The sequence below is a fragment of the Micromys minutus genome (assembly GCF_963924665.1).
Source record: "Micromys minutus genome assembly, chromosome: 28".
Classification (NCBI taxonomy): domain Eukaryota; kingdom Metazoa; phylum Chordata; class Mammalia; order Rodentia; family Muridae; genus Micromys; species Micromys minutus.
In genome coordinates this window covers 36,234,838-36,256,929 of record NC_137963.1, presented here as the reverse complement: position 1 = coordinate 36,256,929, position 22,092 = coordinate 36,234,838, and the positions used below count along the sequence as shown (strand labels likewise).

At 47.5% G+C, this 22,092-nt stretch overlaps 1 protein-coding gene across 1 annotated transcript in view; it reads right to left on the bottom strand.

Annotated features, from left to right (window-relative positions):
- GABBR2 (gamma-aminobutyric acid type B receptor subunit 2) overlaps window positions 1–22,092 on the bottom strand; it is a gene marked incomplete at its 5' end in the record, with an annotated part of 325,701 nt that overhangs the window by 182,900 nt on the left and 120,709 nt on the right. Inside the window, one exon of the mRNA XM_080940105.1 lies at window positions 2,616–2,786. Within this exon, the coding sequence (XP_080796231.1) occupies window positions 2,616–2,786 (171 nt within the window). The remainder of the gene's footprint in view (window positions 1–2,615; window positions 2,787–22,092) is intronic.

The following is a 22,092-nucleotide window of genomic DNA, read 5'->3' as shown; positions in this document are numbered from 1 at the left end:
CCTTTGGGTATTTCTGTTCCCTCACCTATAACCTTAGAAGTAACGGAGTACACTCACTGGATCACCAGTTGGGCATTGGTGGTATCCTCAGTCTGTCATGGGTTTCCTCTCTGGGATAAGTAGGTTGAGATCTCTCTCCCCCAGGTGTATTGTCACACAATATGTACCAGGGCTTGCAGGAGCAGTTGGTGCCATGGCTGGAATGGCATCCTGCCTCTGCCTGGTCCATGGCACCGGTTCCACAGTGGTGAACTCTGGGATTATACCCCTCCCTCCAATCTCAGGCTGGTTTTCCCTTAGATCCCTCCCGGTGTGCCTATACGGGACAGAAGTGCTTAACACTGTCAGCGACTGGCTCCCTGAAAGGGACTCAGTTCTGCACCCCTGAGAAGCCGTTAGCCCCTGGCCAGGGCCCAGCAGCTGCGCTCCAGTGGTAAGGCCCAGACACCTGGAGAGGATGCCAAGGTTCTCAGGCAGAGAGGAGTCAGCTGGGCTGAGTGCTTTAATCAAGACGGGTCCTTGACAGCAAGGCCACCGAGCCACATCTGTGTCACCAGGGAGAAACATATCACAGAAAAAAAATAATGACCAGCAGTCGAGGTGCAAGGCACAGCTGTCTGTCCTCTGCCAGCCCAAGTTTCCTCATCTGCAGTATGGGAGTTGTCACCTCCCCCTGTAGGGCAGGATCCTTAGGAGGGAGGGGGATGGGAGCAGAGGAAGGCAGCTGGAGGGGACAGAGCTTGGGGATCTTCAAAGCTCTTGATGGGACAGGCAGGTTGGTCTCTACACCAGTGGTTTTCAACATGTGGCTCTTGACCCCTGGGGGAATCAAATGACCCCTTCACAGGGGTCACCAAAGACCATTAGAAAAATACAGATATTTACATTATAATTCCTAACAGTCACAAAATTACAGTTATAAAGTAGCAACAAAAGTAATTTTATGGTGGGGGTCCCACAACATGAGGAACTATGTTAAAGGTCACAGCATTAAGAAGGTTCAGAACCACTGCTTCAGACCAAGCTCTGAGTTTCAGACCTTGGAGCCTCGCTACCAGCAGTCCCCATGTGACTCTAGGAAGTTATGCCTGTTAAAGAACCAGCGGTTGGGACTTTGTAATTCAGTCCTTTTCTCTTCTCTCTTTAATTTAAATTTCTTTCCTTCTTCCTTTTATTTTTAAAGGCAAGTCTCATGTATACCAGGCAAGCCTTGATTTTGCTGTGTACTAGAGGATGGTTTTACCCCTCTGGTGGCCTTGGCTCCCTCTTCCTGGCCCTGGGATCACAAGTGTCACCAGGTTTATGTGGTTCTGGGTGGAGTGCTGGGCTTCATGCATGCTAAGCAAGCACTGTACCACTGAGCCACACCCACACTCCAGTCCTGGTCTGAACCATCTTCTGTCACCTCAGAGATGCTTTGAAACCTGGAACGTTTCCCCTTCCCTGTTACGGGCCTCAGTTTCCCCTTCACAATGAAGAGATTAGGAGCGGTTTCTCTAAGAACATTTTGGGCCCCCACAGCCAAAGATGCTATTTGAGCAGGCACTCCTGAATCACCACAGGGTTTCTCATTCATTGGGAGCTCTGTCATTGCTCTATAAAGAAGTCTGCCAGCAAGAGCCAGTTCAGGGCTTGGCAGAGAGCGGTTCCCACTGGAGGTCAAGGTCCCTTTGGTCCTCACCGAGGGCCTTGCCTGGGAACGCACGCCTGGCTCAGATCACCTCCAAACACTTCCAGCTCCTTTCTGTTCAGGGCTTTACTGTTCCCAAGTGCCAGTTCACACTCGCACAGGGAGGTATTGGGGGTGGGGTGGGGGCTGTTGTCCTTATTTTACTTCCGGGAATTGGAACCACAGCTCAGAGTGGTGAGGGGGCCTTTCTAGGTTCTCACAGGCAACCACTGAGTGGCCGCTGCGCTGCGTAGAGAAAGAGATCTGTGGAACGAGCAAGGAAGGCCAAGACGGCGAGTCCCAGCTCAATCCCTTTCAAACTCCTGTAGAGCCCAGGACACAGCTCAAGGCTTAGCTGTTCACCCGGCTCTCGGGTGTAACCCTCCCTGGCCCAGAGGATGCTTCCAAGCCTCCCTGTGATTTGATCAGAAGGAGACTCCAAGTGGGAAGAGAAAAGGAGGTGGAGGAGATGTTAGGATAAGAAAACGACAAATCACTTTCTACATCGAGGGCCACCAGCCGCTGCTGGAGAGGTGCCCGGATGGGAATCTTCAACCCACGCATGTGCACGCGCACAACCCTATTAAACAGGGGTCCAAGCAAGGTCTCCTGGACCCGTTGCAGGGCAAATGAAAAGCGAAACTTTCATTTCGTTTATGGTATGAAGTCACTGGGGCTTAAATAGATATGCTCAGAATTGTTCTAGATGAGTGAGTGCGGAAGTAAACACCCCTGGGGGAGAGAAAGTCGAATGGGGGGGGATTAGGAGTAAAGGGAGCAGAGGAGGGGTAAACGGGGAGAGAGAACGAGAGAGGATGAGCGGGGTGAGACAGACTAAGGGGACAGTTTGGGAAGGGAAGGAGGGGTGGGGGGGTTATTGGATACAACGACACACGTGTGTAAAGTCATAGTGAACAATCCCACTTAAAACGTGGGTTGGAAGTACCTCGGAGAAGCGCTGCACGTCCTGCGTGAGTGTGCCCACACGCCGCCAGCGGAAGTGCTTGAGAAGCTTCAGGATGGCCGGATTCACCGCGTTGTCCGAGGGCACGGTCCGGAAGAAATACGGGTACTTCTTCTTATCCGCAAGAACAGGCGTGGTGGCGGCGAAGGAAAGCTGAGAAAACGAGAGAGGACACTTTTATTGGAGCCATGCACCCGGGTCTTTATAGGCAGGCATTTCGTTCTTGGGACAAGTCGTTTTGTTTGTTTTCATTATGTGAATCCTGTGTGTTTGCATCTGGGTGCAGGTGCCTGAGGAGGCCAGAAGAGGGCGGCAGATGCTCTGGAACTGAAGTTACAGGCAGATGCGAGCTGGGAACCAAACTCTGCTGCTCTGCAAGGGTTTAAAGAGAACTTGGAAAGAATGTAGGATAAGCAGAAGGGATCTGATGGGCCGTGAGCTACACCTCCACAGAGGAATGGAGCCTTCAATCCTGCGATCTGTTTCATTTCAGAACTTTATCCATGATTAGTGTTTTTATCACATTGTCCTCTGTATGCAAATGAACAGTTTCCCAATGCAAGGACACTTCCAGTCTAAAATTCTTTGTCATATTTTATATTAGCATCGCCGTCTAGCATATGGACATACCAGCTTTTTGGGGGTCGGCTTTAATTTGGGGACATTAAAATTATTTAATTTGCCATGTTTACCACATCAGTTGTCATTGTCCCATGGGTGTAATGGTGCATAGCCTTCCCCTCTATAATTGAGAATATTTCCGCAAGATAGTCTGTGGTGTAAATGCTTTCACTAATCAGCTGGACATTTGACACACTGTTAGAATGTTTGCCTGGCATCCGGGAAGCTGTGGCTTGCATAGTGGGTATGCCTGCCAAGGCTAGCCTCAGCTACATAATGACTCTGAGACCAGCCTGGGTTACCTGAGATTCTGTCTCAAAAATAAAATAAAACAAAAGCTGCAAAGCTCTAATATCTTCATATGCAAATAATTTTAAAAAGATTCCCTTCACGTTGCATATATGCTAGTCAGAGGTAATTAAAGTCCAGCCTCACTACAATCTTGTCAGCAGGGAACACGTACCAATTTTCTGTGTAATGTTATAATGAGCTACCGCAGAAATGGAATCAGTTACATTCATGGTTACATATACTATTGAGCCTTTTTCCACGGGCGGGTCCTCAGGAGTGGGTCCTATTTTAGGAAGTGCGTTTGCACGCCTTCATCTCTGAGTAGGATGCTGAGGATGCTGGTCCTTTGTAATTGATTTTGAAGGAGACATTTAAAGTGTATGGGCTTCACACTCAGGCGGCCATGGCTGCCGCAAACCTCGTGTTGTTTGTCCTTGCACGTGGTATTTTAATTTACACCCGGCAGTCAATCTGTCCATCCTTCCCTGTATTATTTCTTTGTTTTCTTTTAAGTGCCAGTAAGTTGTTAAATTGGATTTTAATTATCTGTCCAACTTAAATGTCACCACTCTGGAAGGCTCCCTCTGATCTCTGCTCTCCCCCCGCCCCCAAACTCGGCAGAAGGAAGCAGCAACCTTTTTGATCCTTGCAGAGACCGTGAGAAAGCATCATCTGGCTGCACTTCTCATTTCCATGTATCTCCAGGGGACAGAGGCTGTGTCTCCTCTGGGGTCTGAGAGCACACTAGTTCCTCTGGATAGAGAAAGCTGTTATCTTTTGTCCCTTTTCCAACCTGACCCTTAACCTTCTTTGTCTCTGTAAAAGAAGTCATCTTCTATATCAAGGAAGTGATTGAGGCCCCTAATGTTCCATTTATGAATAGTTTCTGCTTTGTCTTTGGGTGCCACGTATAGTGTTTTACCACGTAGAAACGGGTTGGGGCAGTGAGGTAGCTCAGTGAGTAGAGGTGCTTGCCACCAAGCTGAACAAAGCTTCATCCCTAAGACCCACATGCTAGAGAAAGAGAACTCCTAACCCTGTACATACATGTGCCTGTACACACACACACACACACACACACACACACACACTCATATACACACACATGCACACACACATACACATGCACACACACACACACACTCACTCACACACACACTCATATACACACACATGCACACACATACACACTCACACACACAATGCACACTCGTGCACAGTCCAGCACCCTAAGAGACAACAGCTGAGACCCCTGAGCTATGATGTAAAGTCTTTACTGCTATCTTTTCCAAATCCCCATAGGGTTCCAGAGCAGGCGGTGGAAATCTGTCCTTCTGCTAGTCTGGAGCAGAGAGCACACAGCTACCCCTAAGGCCCCTGGATGGCTACATCCACCCTGCGGCACCCACAGACCCTATCCATCAGAGGTGATTATGCAGTAACCCAATGGTCTCTATGTGGAATTAGCCCCTAGAGAAACACACTAAGGTCTCTGGTGGTGTGAATAGAAATGACCACATTAGGCTCATAGGTTTGAATGCTTAGTCACCAGGGAGTGGCACTATTAGGAGGCATGGCCTTGTTGGAGTAGGTGTGTCTGTGTTGAAGGAAGTGTGTCACTGGGGTTGGCTTTGAGGCTTCAGAAGCCCCAGGACCAGGCCCCTCTCTCTTCCTCCTGCCTGCTGATCCAGACATGGGACTCTCAGCGACCTCTCCAGCACCATGTCTGCCTTCCTGCTGCCATGTTACTCATGATAACAATGAACCAAACCTCCAAACTGTAAGCCACTCCTATGAAACCTTTCCTTTATAAAAGTTGTCACGGTCGGGGTGTCTCTTCACAGCAAGAGAGACCCTAATTGAGTCAGTCCCAAAGATGTGCCTGCATTGATAAGGATAAAGGACATATGACTATTTTAAAAACCATAGGGAGACTCAGAATCCAGGGGAAGAATGTCCGTGGAGTGGAATTCCAGCTAGACACATGGACGCATCCTAGTTCTCTGGGCTGGCCACACTGAAAGCCTGGCACCAGATGCAGTGAGACTCTCTGTTTTGGGAGATACACACACAGAGGCTGGGCTAAGCAGCGAGGACCAAGAGGACCCCACTGTCCACAGACCCTTCCGAACAGAGCAGAAAAGATTTGCATGGGTATTTCAGCACACACAGATACACACATTTTTCCCCCTGAAGAAACAAAACAAGATAAGAGTCCATGGCCTAATCAGATTCACAAAGAGCGCCTTATAATCCAAGCAAGTTCTGTACACCTGCTTGTGACACATTGGAATGTAGGGTCCAGAGAAAAACAGCAGGCTGTGTCCAGTCTTGTTCAGTGCAGAGCTCCCGACTTTTAAGATGAGAACACCATGGGAAGCCTCCTCCTCTCACCAGCTAAGAGCTATTAGAAAACTCTAGGAGTGGCTATCTCAGACCTGGGGCATTATGTATGCCCACCGCGTCCTCAGATACGTATCTGCTACACTGTGGGAAATCCCAGTTTTCTGATGTGATCTCTGATTTGTGCTTCTCGCTGATGCTTTCCCGTTACTGTCCCATTAGTTCCAGGTCCACAATTAATTGTTGCTCGAACAACCTCATATGTTTGCCCTGTAGGTAATTACGGTGGTTACTGTTCAGTGAATAAATGGCCCATTGTGTTTACAATGGGCTTGGAGTACAATATGTGCCCCAGGTCTAAATCATGTTGGGTGCAAAATATTAACCGGCGATGACATTTTCTGCACCATTTGAGATAATACATACTTTGATTAGGTTGCTTTACTGTTTCTCGGGCTTTAGTCTCCTAAAACTTTCTTCCGTGAGAAGGCTGTAGGCGTCTCATAGTTCCACAGAATTTCAGAACTGAGCAAGTCTGATAAATCACCTCCGCGGCTCTTCATTCTGGCCGTACGCTGAGCAACATGGTTCAAACCACTGCTTCAGACTTTCTGGGCAGAGGCATAGCAGCAGTAGTATTTGAAACTTGCTGGGTTTGGGGATAGGATGTAGAGATCCTACATCGCTGCAGAGACGGCTCAGCGATTAAGAGCACGTGTTGCACTTACACCCTTACAGAGGCTCACACCTATCTGTAACGCCAGTTCCAGAGCTCTGGTGTCCTCTTCTGACCTCCACAGCTACTGCACAAATGTGCACACACATACATACTGGCAAAACACCCATACACATAAAATTAAAAAATAATAAATAAATAAACCTTAAAAAAACTGGAAAGCAGATGCCCAGAGTGGGCTGGGAACCCCTGAGACCCCCATACCACTGTCATGTATAAGCAGATTGTTTGTCAGAAGTGATACAATCCTGAGACTTCCATCAAAGTCAAGGAAAAATGAAAGCAGAACCCGAACTCAGGTCCAAAGGACTTTCAGTGTCAATGCTTGCTCTTTCACGCTTCGCTTGCTCCTGGGTGACCTCCAGGCCTTCCCCAGCGCCTGGCAATACGGGGGTTCCTGGCATTAGCACACTTCTGAGCCCCTGCCTTATTTCACACACCTAAATTCGTTTCTGAACAGTCTGTGATGGAAGCTTCCAACTAGTCCCAAACCACAGACTTAGTGAAGAGAGGATTTTAAATTTTAATTTATAATTTTGTTTCATCTGGTTTCACTGCAACTGTTTTGAGAATTCGGCCCGCACAGTACCTGTTTTGGGAGCGTGTGGAAATCTGGTTTGGTGGCCTTTTATAGAATCAACTTTTTGTAAAAGTTCCACAGAGGCTGGGAGAATGATTCAATCTCTGGATGTAAGCTACGGAATTCTTTATTAGCCCTACTAATGCATAATAGATACAGCCAGCTAATTACATTACTATTGTGTGCTCCGTGCCTTTGTTTACTTGATCTATCAAAGACCGAGGCTGTTACACTTCCCTCTTTTGTCTCCGAGCAGCTCGTGCGTTTCAGCAGGTTTGGCTCTGTTGCCTTTGAATTTATGTTGTTTTGAGCATAAACGTTCATCACAATCATGTCTTTATTTATCAGCCATGCGTATCCTTGCCTAGTGTGAACAGCAGGTACTTAATAGATATTCACGGACTGCACCGAGAACTGAAATATTTATGAAGGCAAAATAAACCTCTGTCATTTACTGCTTCTTGTGTTGTGTCTTGCTTGATAGTAATAACTTTGTCCCTGTTCACTTACGGCTCATATTTGCCCTTCAGAGCTTTGAGCTCCTTTCATTTATACTCTACCAAGATCATTATATCTATCTATGTATATCACATAGGTAGATGATAGACAGACAGACAGACAGGCAGACAGACAGGCAGGGAAATAGACAGACAGGCAGACAGACAGGCAGATAGACAGGCAGGCCAACAGGCAGGCAGATAGGCAAACAGACAATTAGACAGATAGACAGATAGGCAGATAGACAGGCATGCAGATAGACAGGTGGACAGACAGACAGGCAGACAGACAGGCAGACAGTGTTGGGATTCTGTAAATCCCACCCCTCAGTTACCTAGCAACAGCCAGGTATACCCCACCCCTCAGTTACTTGGCAATAGCCAGGGATGCTCCGCCCCAGTGACCTGACACTATAAGAGGGGCTGCTTGCCCCCTCCTCTCTCTCTCTCTCTCTCTCTCTCTCGCGCGCGCTCTCTCTCTCTCTTGCTCCCCCCCCTTTACCCCTTCTCTTCCCCTTTCCTTCCCCCCTCTCTCTTCCGTGCTCATGGCCGGCCTCTTCTCCTTTACTCCTTTATTCCTCTCTTCTCTCTCTCTCTCTCTCTCTCTCTCTCTCTCTCTCTCTTCCTCTATTACCCTCTTAATTCTTTCATGACTTGAATAAACTCTATTCTGTACTATACTGTCATGTGGTTGGTCCCTTAGGGGGAAGGGATTCCCAACATGGGCCCCCCAGAGGCATCTCCCTTGCCCCCAGGCCTCACCGCACCTCCATGGGCCATAACCCTTCACTCTCTTCATCCTTTTCCTAACATTGGTGCTGAAATTCGGGACGTCATCTTTTCACAGCATTGGTGCTCCGTGACTTTTAACAACAGACAGACAGACAGACAGACAGATGCTTCCAGGAAGCACTCTGTGGCTAGATGTGTGAACATGTACAGGTATCATTGCAATAAGCGCCAGCTCCAGCATTTCTTGTCTCACGGCCTCCCTTGCTCTTTTTTTGTCCCATGTCCTTTTCCTGGGTTTCATCTAGGAAAATCCATCGCTTTTCTGGTTGTACGAATTTACCTTGCTCCAGGTATCAGACTGAAGGAGCACCTCTTGAGATCCTGAAGAAAGGAAGAGATGGTAACCTTGCCGACCTGGCTTAACCCTCTGTTGCCTTGGCACCAGGCTAAAGAGTTGGGTAGAAAATTCTTGGCCAGTGAGCTCTCTTTGGAAGTGCAGAATGCTTCGGAGAAGGAAGCGGGGCAAACCTGACCACTCTTTACTTGCGGGGGCCTGGCTTTCTTTGCCTGTGGGCCTGAAATATCGGTTTTCTTTCTTCTTGGAATTCAAACCCTTGGCCAGTAAAGATCTGGATGTGGTGGTCTCAGTTTGGTGTGGGATATAAGAAATTCTTCAGCTGATACATTGAAGTCTTCGAAACATGCAAATATAAAACAAGCATACTCTATTTTAAATATTTTATATTGTATATAGTTTTGTGCACCATATTCTATTATATATTATGTGTGTTATATATGTATATATGTCACATGTCTGCATCTTAGGTAATACCTGTCTATATCCCTGCTTGCCTCTGGAACACCTAGTCATCTGAACCATCTCTTTATTGTCTAAATCCTTATCTGTTGTGGTTTCAGTTCTTGGTTCCTGTCCTCAGTGTGGTGGAGGAGCTTCTTGTTTCATTCTATCTGTATTTTGTGTGTTTGTGATATAGGATGACACTGGCCTTGAACTCCTGATTCTCTCACCCCAGCCTCCTATGTGCTGATTGACTCAACCTATAGTCTTATTCTAGGATTTGTGCATGTTAACTTTTTCCCTTTTTTATTGGATATTTTGTGTATTTACATTTCAAATGCTATCCCCTTTCCAGGTTCCCCCCCTCCCATCCTCCTTCCCCTTGCTTCTATGAAGATGTTCCCTTCCCTCCCACACACTCCCACCTTAAAACCCTGGCATTCCCCATACTGGGGAAACGAGCTTCACAGGACCAAGGCTTCTCTTCCCACTGATGCCAGACAATGCCATCCTCTGCTACATATGCAGCTAGAGCCACGGGTCCCTCCATGTGTACTCTTTGATTGTTGGTTTAGTCTCTGGGAGGGGGGCGTCTGGTTAGTTGATATTGTCATTCTTCCTGTGGGGTTGCAAACCCCTTCATCCCCTTCAGTTCTTTCTCTAACTCCTCCATTGGGGTCCCTGTGCTCAGTACCATAGTTAGCTATGTTCATAGTGACCTTATGTAATAGTCATAAGCTGGAAAGAACCCAGATATCCTTCAGCAGAGGAATGGATACAGAAAGTGTGGTACATTTACACAATGGAGTACTACTCAGCTATGAAAAACAACAACTTCATGAAATTCTTAGGCAAATGGATGGAACTAGAAAATACCACCCTGAGTGAGGTAACCCAGTCACAAAAGAACACTCACTGATAAGTGGAAATTAGCCCAGAATCTCAGAATACCCAAGAAACAATGCAAAGCACTTATGAAGCTCAAGAAGAAGGAAGGCCAAATATGGATGCTTCAGTCCTTAGAAAGGGGAACAAAATAATCACAGGAGGAAATACAGGGACAAACTGTGGAGCAGAGACTGAAGGAAAGGCCATCCAGAGACTGCCCCACCCGGGAATCCAGCCCATATACAGACACCAAACCCAGACAACATTGTGGATGCCAAGAAGATCTTGCTGACAGGAGCCTGCCGTAGCTGTCTCCTGAGAGGCTCTGCTGGAGCCTGACTGAGACAGGAGTATGCTCATGGCATATAACTTTTACTGTTTTCTGGTCATACTTGCTGTGCCATCCTCCACCCGTTTCCTGGCAGAGTCTGAGCCTCTAAATCTCCACTTCCTGACTCTTGCGCGTAGAGAGTGATGGTAGCTCCCCCTCCCTTGTGCAGCCATCCTGGGGATCTGCTGGGTGATCGCCTGGGAGCACTTGGCACAGAGCTGAGGACTCTGCAGAGCATTGTGGGATCTGGACAGGAACGCCATGGCCGTGCAGTCTGAAGCCTTTGCTCCGGCCTCACAGTGGCTACTCTGGCACACACTGTGTAAACTGAAGTCTTGGTGCTGGGCTTCTAGAAGGAGCTGCCATGCCCCAGTCAGGTAGACACTCAGGTTGTGAGCTAGGTAGACACTAGGAAGAGGTGCAAAGGGTGGGAGGCTGTATTTAGCCAACAGATCGCTACAGAATACTCCCAACTTTCACCTAAAACTTTCATTTAAGACACAGGAGAGAACACACACACACACAGACATACATATTTGCACAAATACATACATACATAAATGCATACAGTCAGACACACACACACACACACACACACACACACACACACAGAGACATACACACACACACACACAGAGTAAAGTTCATAAAGTAACATGTGCCTTGAAGACCAGCAAATGTTTCCTCTCATCCCAATGATCTGAGCTAGAGACCTCCTCAGTTACCATGTCGGGAAATTGGAACATGGTTTCTCTACCTCAAGTGGCCCAACACCAGGTAACTAATGGCTTCCCCCTTCATGATCACATATCCTTCTGAATTCAAACACTTATAAATACCTAGAAAGTGAGGAAGAGAGGGTACTGCATTCTGGGAAGTGGGATTTTTATGATGGGGGGGGGGGGGAACAACCCTTGCAGCAGTGCATGATGGGAGCTCAACATCTTCTGTTGATCCAGAGGAACAGAAAATTAGAGACGTAAGTGATGTCACCTTACTACTGTAGATCAGCACAAGATGAGCATCAATTAGGCACCAGAAGCTTCTCTAATCCTTGCCCTTCAGATTCCTAAGAAATATTCCAAAGTAAAATGTAAAATGGGACAATTTGCCCACGTGACAGAAACCACACGAGGTCGGGAAGTAACTGTGGAACTGGTCTGATGTTATTTTTGGTTATTTTTCTGCAGCCCAGTGTAGAGCCTTGAGTCGAGGTAGGTGACCATCTAGGGCTTGCCCTTTCCTGGAGTTGTGATAGAGCTCGGCAGAGACATGGTCTAGGGTTACTTAGAGGGGAGTTTGCCACTCAGCTACAGACATTTCCACAGAGGGTTTGGATTGTTCTGGTAAATTCTGGGGCATATACACCTAACTAGCCAAGTGGCACATAAAGATGCTGGGAGTGTTCTCTCCTGTGGGAGCTGTTTGGCCGTAGAATTTGAGCAGAGCTGGGCACTGCTTCAGCAGTGAGGCCCCGAATGGAGGCAGAAGTGGGGAGTGAGGACCCTCAAGGACACTTAAGAAACCAGAAGATGGGAGCTCCCCACCCCAGAGGCCAGAAGGGCGACTCATCGGACGCCAGAAGCTGCTGCCGTTCTCATCTCCGAAATGATGGGCTGGATCAGAGATTTTAAAGGTCCCTGGCAACCTTAGACTGGTGCTTCTTCCTCCGGCAGCAAAAGTAAATGATAAAGGAGCTTGTGGTTCGGAGGGGGAGGGTGGTTTTCTAAAAATCTGATTTACTTAGACAATTGCCTTACATCTCACTCCTTTGTGGATAAATACGTCTCCCAACCTCACTATCTTTATTAGATTCCAAGCCACTGACAAATTCTTGTCTGGATGCAGTTCTTTTTATACCTGGCTCTGGGCACCTGTACTGAGTTCTTCTGCAGATATAGACCATCCCTAGGGGTTGGGGTCAGCAGGGGTGGTCACAGTTGCTAGGAGCTTGGGAGGCAACTTGGGCCAGGTGGGAGGGGAGGCATGATAGAGGTTTGCTCTTTTCTCTGCCAGGCTTAATCTTTTGCAGTGGGTTTGCTGACTGTGCCTGTAATTAAATGAGGGAGGTGTTTGTCATCCTGGGTCCCTTTCAGCCAAACTGAATGCAACACAACTTTCTCAGGAAGCTTCTGACAAAACAGTGTTTGTGGCTGGTGCCAGGACACATACAAAGGCACAGGGCGTGTGCGCTGGGAACTCAGGGCCACTTAGGGGCTGTGCCAGACTGAGACTGCCCTCCGGCCCAGAACCAAGGCGGGTTGGAAACTAAGTGCTTCCATTTCAATGTCGTGAGATTCATGTGGTGTAGAGTGGCTGCAAAGTGTCCCTGAGGTAGTGAGGGAGAATGAATGTCTGGGGTGCTGGTGCATTCTGTTTGAGGCCAGGTTCCCACAGAGGCCTTTGGGGTACCATGCACATGTATTAAATCTGAGTCGGAAATGGCCTGGGCTAGAGTCACCTGAGGAGCTGCATTGGAGCTGCTAATGGACATTGTGCTTTCATCAGTAAGAAACGCCCAACCATTCAACATAAGCCTCTCACCTTCATCTCCATTCCTCCCCATGCCGCCCCCCCACGCTGTGGGAACTCTGAACAATTAGAAAGAGATGCAGAAAAGAAACTTTGTTTCCTTTTGGAGAAACAGTCCCGAGTGCCTGTTGACTGTGTGAGAGAGTGGTAAGGCGGATCGTTGCATTTAGATGCTTTGATTTCTTGGAGATTTTGTGTAAGGAAGGAGGAGGCACACAAGAAGGGCTGGGTATGCATTCTCACTGAAAGTGCAGAGTAACCCTGGGAGGCAGCTGGGAGTGCACGCTGAAGTCTTTGGATGAGGACACCGAGTTCACAGAGGCTAACACATGCCTGGGCATGTGAACACATGCGTCTGGTCGTGTGGAGGCCAGAGGCTAATGTCAAGCATCTTTCCCGATTAATTTCCTCTTTGGATGAGTCAAGGATTCTCACTGAACCTGGAGTGACTGACTTGGTGGGGCTGGCTTGGTGTGGCTTTCATCTAGGCACAGGGGACTGAACCCAGTTCCTTGTTGCACATATGCTAAGCTCTTCATTGACTGGATCTCCCCACACTATCTTTAGTCTAAGTTTAATCTTCACAACTTTCACAGTCTAGGTGGAGCTAACTCGGATGATCTGGTTTCATAGATGGCAAAACAGAAGCTTGGAGAGCTAACTTGACTTGGACAAAGTCACATGTCACCAGGGGCTGGGCCAGGGCTCTGTATTTTTGCTCTCAGAATATGGCTCTTCCTCTTGTGTACCCAGGATGCTTTGCAGGGAGGCCTCAGCATGGGAGATGAGGGCTCACTGGGCAGCTTAAAGAAGAGACTGAGCTTTCCATAGAAATCTTGGCACAGCACCAATGGTTTGGGCACATTTCAATTCAATGGTAGGAAACAACATTTACATATGTACTTTTTTTTCCAGGAATTGAACCCAGGGGCTCATACATGTTAGGAAACTACTCTACCAATGAGATATCTCCCTAGCTCTCCATTGTTTTTTTAAAGAGAAAGATTCTTAAGGGGCTCCATGAAAACCTCCAAACCACCCGGGGTTTTGCCAAGGCTACTGTTTCTTCTCTACAAACTGATGGTAAGGCCTGTAACTGAAGACAAGACCTATAAAAGTCATGACCACAGGAACGTTGAGCTGGTGTCTACATAAGCCTTCACCCTACTGACTGGTATTCATGCTCCTGGCAGGGTCTGTGCAATCTACAGAGAAGCAAGGTCAGCATCAACCTAGCCACGAACCCTTCCATCTCCCACGGTGACCTGCAAGATCACTGGTTTAACAGTGGCACACGCCTGTGGGAGTAACCAACCAGCATCTGAGTGGACTTAAGGCCACTCCATGAGATGGAACTCATTCTTGGTAGTGCTTGGGAGACCAAGAACCTGAGACTAGATAGGCTAGTATCCTTAGGGGAAAATCTGAATATTGCTGTTCTGTTAAAGGAATGCAGCAATCAAATGATTTCTAACCACATTCTGTTCTGTCAGTCTCCTGGATCAAAGTCTTACTCGGCCATTTTCAGAGACGCATCCTCATTAGTAGGTGATAACCATGGCCATAAAACACAGCAAGAGTGAGAGACCTTGGAGTACTCAGTTCTAAAGGGATGTCCCCTTCAAGCCTCTTCCCCCAGGGTTCAGGAGGAGAAAGAATTATTGTAGAGCCAGAGGAGATGGAAGACACAAAGAAACAAGGTCTTGTAACATAGTAAGACCAAGACACATTTGAACTCACAGACATGGAGGCAAGGTGCACAGGTCAGATGGGGTCCCAGTGCTAGGGGGCGATTGGACACAAGCCCCCATCTCTAACCTAGACGATATTTCCACTTGGTAACTGCTCACAAAGGAAAACTTAGTTTTCTCTAATGGAGTCTCACTAAGAAGATAGACTATTCTCACAGACACCATGCCCAGCAGTAGATAGCAAACGCAAAATGAGTCAGTGACATCTTTTTGATGTCATTGGTTCAGAATGCTTTGTTAAGGCATTTTATTTATTTATTTATTTATTTATTTATTTATTTATTCATTCCTTTCAGGGCCTTTTCTTTTGTTAGTTTGTTTTATTCTATGCCCAATTGTTTTTATCATATTAATATATATATACATGCACATATACACATATGTATATGTTTTTTGTTTTGTTTTGTTTTGTCTTAAGATAGGGACTCTCTTATGTAGCTCTGGCTATCCTGGAACTCACTTTGTAGACCAGGCTGGCTCGAACTCACAGAGATCTACATGCCCCTGTCTCTCGAGTGCTGGAACTAAAGGCATCTGGAACTATTCCTAAATATTCTAAGTACTTTTTAAACTTTTCCTGTTGGACTGGGGCGATACCCCAGTGGGTGCAGTGCTCACTGTACCAGCAGGAGGACTCGAGTTCAGGTCCCCAGAGCCTATGCAAAAGAAGGAAATGTGACACACAGCAGTAACCAGACGCTGAGGAGGTAGAGACTAGGGGTTCTGTGGAGCTAACTTCCCAGAAAGTCTAGCCAATGAGTGAGCTGCAGGTTCAGTGAGAGATCCTAGCTCAAAAAATAAGGCAGAGAGAGGCTGAGGAAGATGCTTAACACCAGCCTCAAGCCTCTGTAAGCACCAACACATACATGCATTTGGACATAGATACACACACACATACACACACACACACACACTCACTCACATACACTCACACTTTCCTGGCAAGTAGAAACTATACTCCTAAGTGCACAATATTTTAATGTATAATAATAAGACCCCTTGCCTGTCACCTGCTTTAAGAAAAAGCTTTAATTTATTTATAGACAGTAAATAGCAACAGGATTTACTTCTTGCTCTTTAGGAACTGTCCTGCTCTGCGACATTCTGAGATTCTTAAGATCTCCCACACTTTCTCCAACATTTTACCATTGTTTGAGGTAAATAAGATCACAAAACAAATAGAGCTTTCACCAAGCTCTATTTTAATAAAAGGGGAAACTGAGGCCATGGGGAGCAACAGAGATGAGCTGAAGTGGGCCAGTGTAGCAGAAAGGGTGAGCCCCAGGTTTCAGGCAGGCTGGGCCTGGCACTACTTTCTGCCACTTGCAGCCTGGGACAAGTGACGTCCCTTTTGGGGGCCTCTAGAAGCAGGGTGAGCACGGTCCTTCTTCAGGAACACAAGAGTCACAACAGCAGCGGCTTCAGCTGCAGATGGACTCAGGAAATCCCAGCTTCTAGACAGGACGGTCCAAGGGTCAAGCTAGGCGAGTTAGGCACTGTCCCCTACCGGTGTGTGAGGCCACTGACCTTTCCTGCTCCTCCCCCATCGGGCAGACACAGTTCTTAATCAGCCTTTCTAAGTCCGTGCCTCTGATGGATAACAGGCGGGCTCATTACAAATATAATAATGATTAGATGGCTCTTCTCATTGTGTACAATGAGGATGTATGTCTTTAATTCTCCCCGAAACTTCTGGTAGAGTGTTCTCTTTCCCTCACAGCTGTGCAGGTGACAAACTCAGGAAATTAACAAATTGCATTGGAGGCCTCTCAGCTCCCCAGACTCCTCCACGCTCTGCTCTTAGCCTGTGTCTTTTGGGGTAACCACGTTCTTGTGTGATCACAGCCGGGAAGCCGATACCTTTTAATTACCACGCTGTAGGAATCGTACCTCCCCCTGTCCCTTCAGCACCTCTAATTAGTCGATAGGTTGAAAATCACAGCCGTGGGATGAGAGGTGTTGGGGGGGGCACAGCTTGATTCTTGCAGTAGGAAAGGATGTAGCACCCCTAGTCTCCATGAATGTGCCTTCTCCTTCCAGCTCTTTAGACAAGCTCCTGCGCAAATGACAAGACCCATTCACGGACACCTCCTCCAGGGAGTCCTCCCTACTTTCCGGGTGCTGCTCCCAACCTTACTCAACAGGGCACTGAGCAGTGGTGAGCAGTCAGGCCAACGTTTTTCATGCCCTATGGGGTCTCTGAGGACTCTCAGTGGAGGAGAAGAAAAATACTTCTGTACTTTCTGCTGGACAGAAGCTCACACAGAATGTAGCCACGGAGCAAGAAAAGCTATTCCTTTGAGGAAGTGGGGGCTGGACCTCGCTGTTTGAGACTGGTTCAAAGCCCCACATCCTTATGAAGGAATAGTTCTGAGGAGGATGAGACTCTGATCCAGAGTCCCCCGGAAGGACCACAGGTCAGGAGTCATTGGGCACTTCAGAGTCTAGGTCCCAGCGACACCTAGGCTCCCAAAGTGTCATCTAAAGTCCAGTTTGACTCTGTGAGCTCGGCACCGCCCACAGGCATGAGATGGAGTCTCTACAGAAAACGCCAGGCTGCAGAGGCTTCTTGTCACTTCCTGGATTCGGCGGTTGAGTCAAAGAGACTCAAACACTTCCCAGGAGTGGAGAGTCATGTTGTGGGGCTGGTACTGGATCCCTGAGTGGGGTGTGGCTGCAAGAGCTACTGAGCCCTGCTGTGTGCTGTCAGCCTGCAGCCCACAGACACCTACCAGGCCTCAGCCTCCAGAGGGTAAAGAAGTCAGAGGACGGGTCCCGCCCTAACCTTGTAGGACTGAGATCAACAGGTAGGTTGTATGGGCAGGTGTTCTACAGGAAACAATTCCTTGTGCTACAAAGAAAGAGAAAGTGGGGGCTTTGAGGCCCACAGGGCTGCAAGCCACCTGTCTGCCGGACGCCATGTTGTCTACCCCATCACGCCTTCGTTCATACCCCATATGCACATTTACTTCCCAAAGGAGAGGATGAGGTGCTCAGTCCCCATGAAGAAGTTTCCAGTGGTTCTCTGGAACTTCTAGGCCAAGCCAAGGGCGCCCTCAACCCCAGCCCACCAGGTGGCTTTACCACATGACAGTGTGGCACAGGGCACCCTCTCTGCCTTAAAAGACTGTAGGAGACATGCATAGCAATCATGGTGTGAGGAACACTTTTCCCTGTCAAAAATGGCTCATCTAGGGAAACTCCTGTGTGCGTGACTGACTCCATATCACACCCTTTTTCTCTATGTGCACTGTGAGTTAGCCAATCACAGTAGACTATGATGAGGCGGGGCTCCCAAGAGACACAGTCACAACTTGGGTTAGAATAAAACCTAAGTGAACCTCTGGCCTCAGTGCCTCACTAGCCTTGCTTGGGTCCTGGCGCAGCCTTTTTGCAGAAAGAAGTTGCCTTGCTGGGTCACATCCCCTTTGCTTGTGTGTTTCTTTGTAATACACCAAGAATATTCTTTTCCAACAACAATTAATCCTCAAACATGTGTTGCCAAAGTGAACTCAGAGAAAGCAAATGTTTGCCTGTTCGTGTCTATGTCGGTGTCTGTGTGTGTGTGTGTCCGTGTCTGTGTGTATATGTGTGTATTTAAGTGTGTCTCTGTGTGTATTTGAGTGTATGTTTGTGTGTCAGTGTGTGTGTATTTATGTGTATGTCTCTGCGTGTTTGTGTTTGAATATGTTTATGTGTGTTTCTCTTTGTGTGTGTCTGTGTGTGAGTCTGTATATGTGTGTGTGTATGTTTATGTGTATGTGTCTCTCAATGTGTATGTATTTGTCTGCATTTCTATGTGTGTTTGTGTGGTTTCTATATGTGTGAGTGTGTGTATGTTTTGGTGCAAAACTTTGTGTGTATGTGTGGACATGTGTATGTGTGGGCAAGCGTGTGTGTGTGTGTGTGTGTGTGTGTGTGTGTGTGTGTCCCAGAGCTGAAGGTAGAATCAATAAAAGCTTTTCAGAGGAGCTTGTTCAGATCAATGTGAAAAAGTAACTTCCAACAATAAAGGATTCAAGAAGGAATCAAAATCTCACAAAGTATTGAGTTCCTTGTCATAGGAGGTCATCAAGAAGACAACCAGAGATCATCTTTCAGGGTGGGAGTGATTCCCCAAATCCACAGGAGAGCAGAACCTGTCAGGTACCCCGAAAATCCAGGTAGACCCCGGGGTCAGCTTTACACACTTGTGAGTGCTTCCTCTTTGGCCACTTGTGCATTCTCATGTGGGTAGATGATGCATGTCCCCCATTCAAGGCCTTGTAATAAAACAGTGAGTTCATTTAATTGAAAATAACACCCAAGCTCATGACACAAGTGGGATATTTTGGCAAAATTGAGAAAGTGACTTGTTACAAAGCTTGGGAAGCCCAGGGTTCGAGTCTCATGGAGGAATGTGACTAGAACCCAGGGACCTCAAAAAACAAAGCAAAGCAAAATAAATAAACCCTCTACCCACCAAGTCTTAATGTGGAGCTAAACGATTATAGAATGAACCCGACTTTTACCTATGCACCGGGGACAGACACTATAGAAAAACCGATAGGAAAGAGTGAGTCTATCTAGGGAAAAGCAGTGGCAGAGAGAAATAACAGAAGCAGCCTGACAAATATGGCTGCCAGTTTCAGCAATATGTGGACATTCTCGTGCTAAGTAAACATAAACCCCTTACCCTAACTCAACTCTAACCAGGAGGCCTCTGTGCTAACCATGGATAACTCTCCACTTCTAGTACAGTAAATAGACTCGAGCAATGGGCTGCTTGTCTGCCGAGGGACGGAGGTAAAGGAAGTAAAGAGTGAGTGTGCTATAATTGGCTAGTTATGTCTGCACTGGCCCAGCAGAAGGGCTCCATTCATCTATGTGACATCTTGGGCTCCTCCTACTCTTCATAATTTCTGAATCAGAAAGAAGAACTCGTCCAGGCTCAGCCCCAAGTTCATGGCTGGGCTGGATAAAATCTTTATTTATCTCCTGTGGCCTGCAGAAAACCAAAGCAAAATGTCACCCGTGCCATGGTTATGCAATTTCAGAAAGTCCTCGTCCAGCGGGACTACCCACAGGATCAGCCAGAGCGCACACAGCCAGGCTGAGCACCACCCGGTCCAGTTCCTCACAATGACTGCATGCGGATGTCCTGGAATGCCGGGGGTGGAAAGAAAACCCACTTGCAGTAGGAGTGTGGAGACGTCACTGTGACAGTCACACTCTGAGACCAGAGTGTGGCTGGGGACTCTTGATTATTGATGGAAATGACAAACAAGGACTGCGCTGCATCACAAAGCAAGTGTCTCACTCAGACATCATTCCCATGAACAAAACCCAACTGAATGTAACTGTTTTCTTAATCCTTCCTCGTTCTGGGTCCCGGCATCCTTACTGTTCAGATGAGGAGCCTGCATGGGGTAGTTTTAATTTCAGATCCAAGACTTCGTGATTTTATAATGAACTCCATGTTTAATTTACAAAGCAGAGAGAAAGCCTTTCTTTAGGCGAGAAAACGAAAATGGCTGGACAAGAGGCAGCAGTGCCAGAAGGCCCTTCCGCCGCTCAGTCACAGAGACGCGTGTTTACACTAATTGTTTTATATCCCCGTTTAGATATCAGCCTTTTACTTTCGGCTTTTTAATCAAGCGCATTCATTGGTTTTCTCATTCACTCAGCGCAGCTTCATAGTCCCGAGGAAGTATAGATGTGTTTTCCTTTGACCCAGAAATCCCACTTCTAGGAAGTGCGCTGGGGTAAGCGCGCACACGGCTAGCACCAATCCAGAAGCCTGGAGCCTGTTCCGGTGTCTGCCTGCCATCAGCCTGACTGTGTGGACTCTGGTGCAGCCACACCGGGAACCGCTATGCATCTGTGGGAAGAAGAAGGAACGCCACTCTAGAGTGACGAAACTGAGCTCACGAGAGCTTGGCCAAAGAGGAACACCAGTTGGGGAGCACCGTGAAGGGAATGTGCCCTTTCACGGAAGAAGAGGAAGAGACAAGCACTCATCCACAGGAAAAGTAAATATTAACCGTTCCAATAAAGGTCAGCTATAAGGATGACACGGACCGCGTGGCAGAAGCTGGGTGACAGCCAGGAGCTTGCCACGGTGCCGTCGGTTCTGTGGGATTGTGACTCTAGAACCAGACAAAAGTTCTCCGTATCAGAGAAGGCGAAAGTGCTCGGCCACGAGGGGTTGATCAACCCCTGGAGTCTGGAAACACGGCAAAGCAGCCTGAGAGCAGATGAGTGCTTACAGAGTCTGTCAGTCGGACTATGTGTGTGTCCACAGCCTCACATATGCACACACACGTGTACACATGCCATTTCCAGCTCTTGAGTGCTTTGAAGTTAGCGGACAGACATCAGGACAGAGTGCTATTCTCTTAGAGCACCGAGGTGTCCTTGCCACGCGTGTGAAAAGGATTGTTAAATTTGTTATCATTTAACATGTGATCCACATATCAACTCTGTGATCCCCCCAAATTCCCTTCTTGTTTTCCAAACCCAGGCTTGGAGCTACACTCGAACTGCTCAGCGCTATTCAGTAGGCTCATTTTAGCCCTTTTCTGTCTAGACCATTCTCCTGCCTTTTTCTGGACCCTGTTGTTTTCCATGACATCGCTTGCTTTGATGAGTACAGGCTGGGCAAGTTGGAGAATGTCTCTCATGCTCAGCTCACTGGGAAAACCTATAGGAGTGGTGAGCCCCAGCAGCAAGGGTGAGCATGCCCAGGCCTCAGGAAACTGGCTCCAAAATATTTCTCCCTGGGAAGAATAAGGGCTGCTTGAAGAAATGAAGTAATACTTAACTTAAAAAGAATTACAGAAACGCAAGGAATCTATTGGGGCATGTGGCAAGAGTGCTTGGTTCTCAAAGCCCTGGGTGCTCTCTCTGTCCCTGTCTCTGTCTCTGTCTCTGTCTCTCTCTCTCTCTGTCTGTCTGTCTGTCTGTGTGTGTGTGTGTGTCTGTCTGTCTCTATGTGTCTCTGTCTCTGTGCCTGTCTGTCTGTCTGTCTCTGTGTTTGTGTCTGTCTCTGTCTCCCTCTTTCTCTTACACACACACACACACACACACACACACACACACACACACACACACACACAAAGAAAAAAGATGGAGAACGCTGTTGCCGATTAAAGAAGCCTGAAGTGTCAAAACAAGACTCCGGCTCTTGGATCCTTGATTCCCCTCTTCACCTATAAATAAATGGCAATGCAGACGTTTTGGGGACAAGAGGGAAATCAGAATATAGACCATCTATTATGTAATGTGACTGTGGCACCGAATTGTTTCAGTGGTGATGAGCCTGTTATTATTATGTAAGAGAATACAACCCTTCTTAGGGGATTCCTGCTACTCTATTG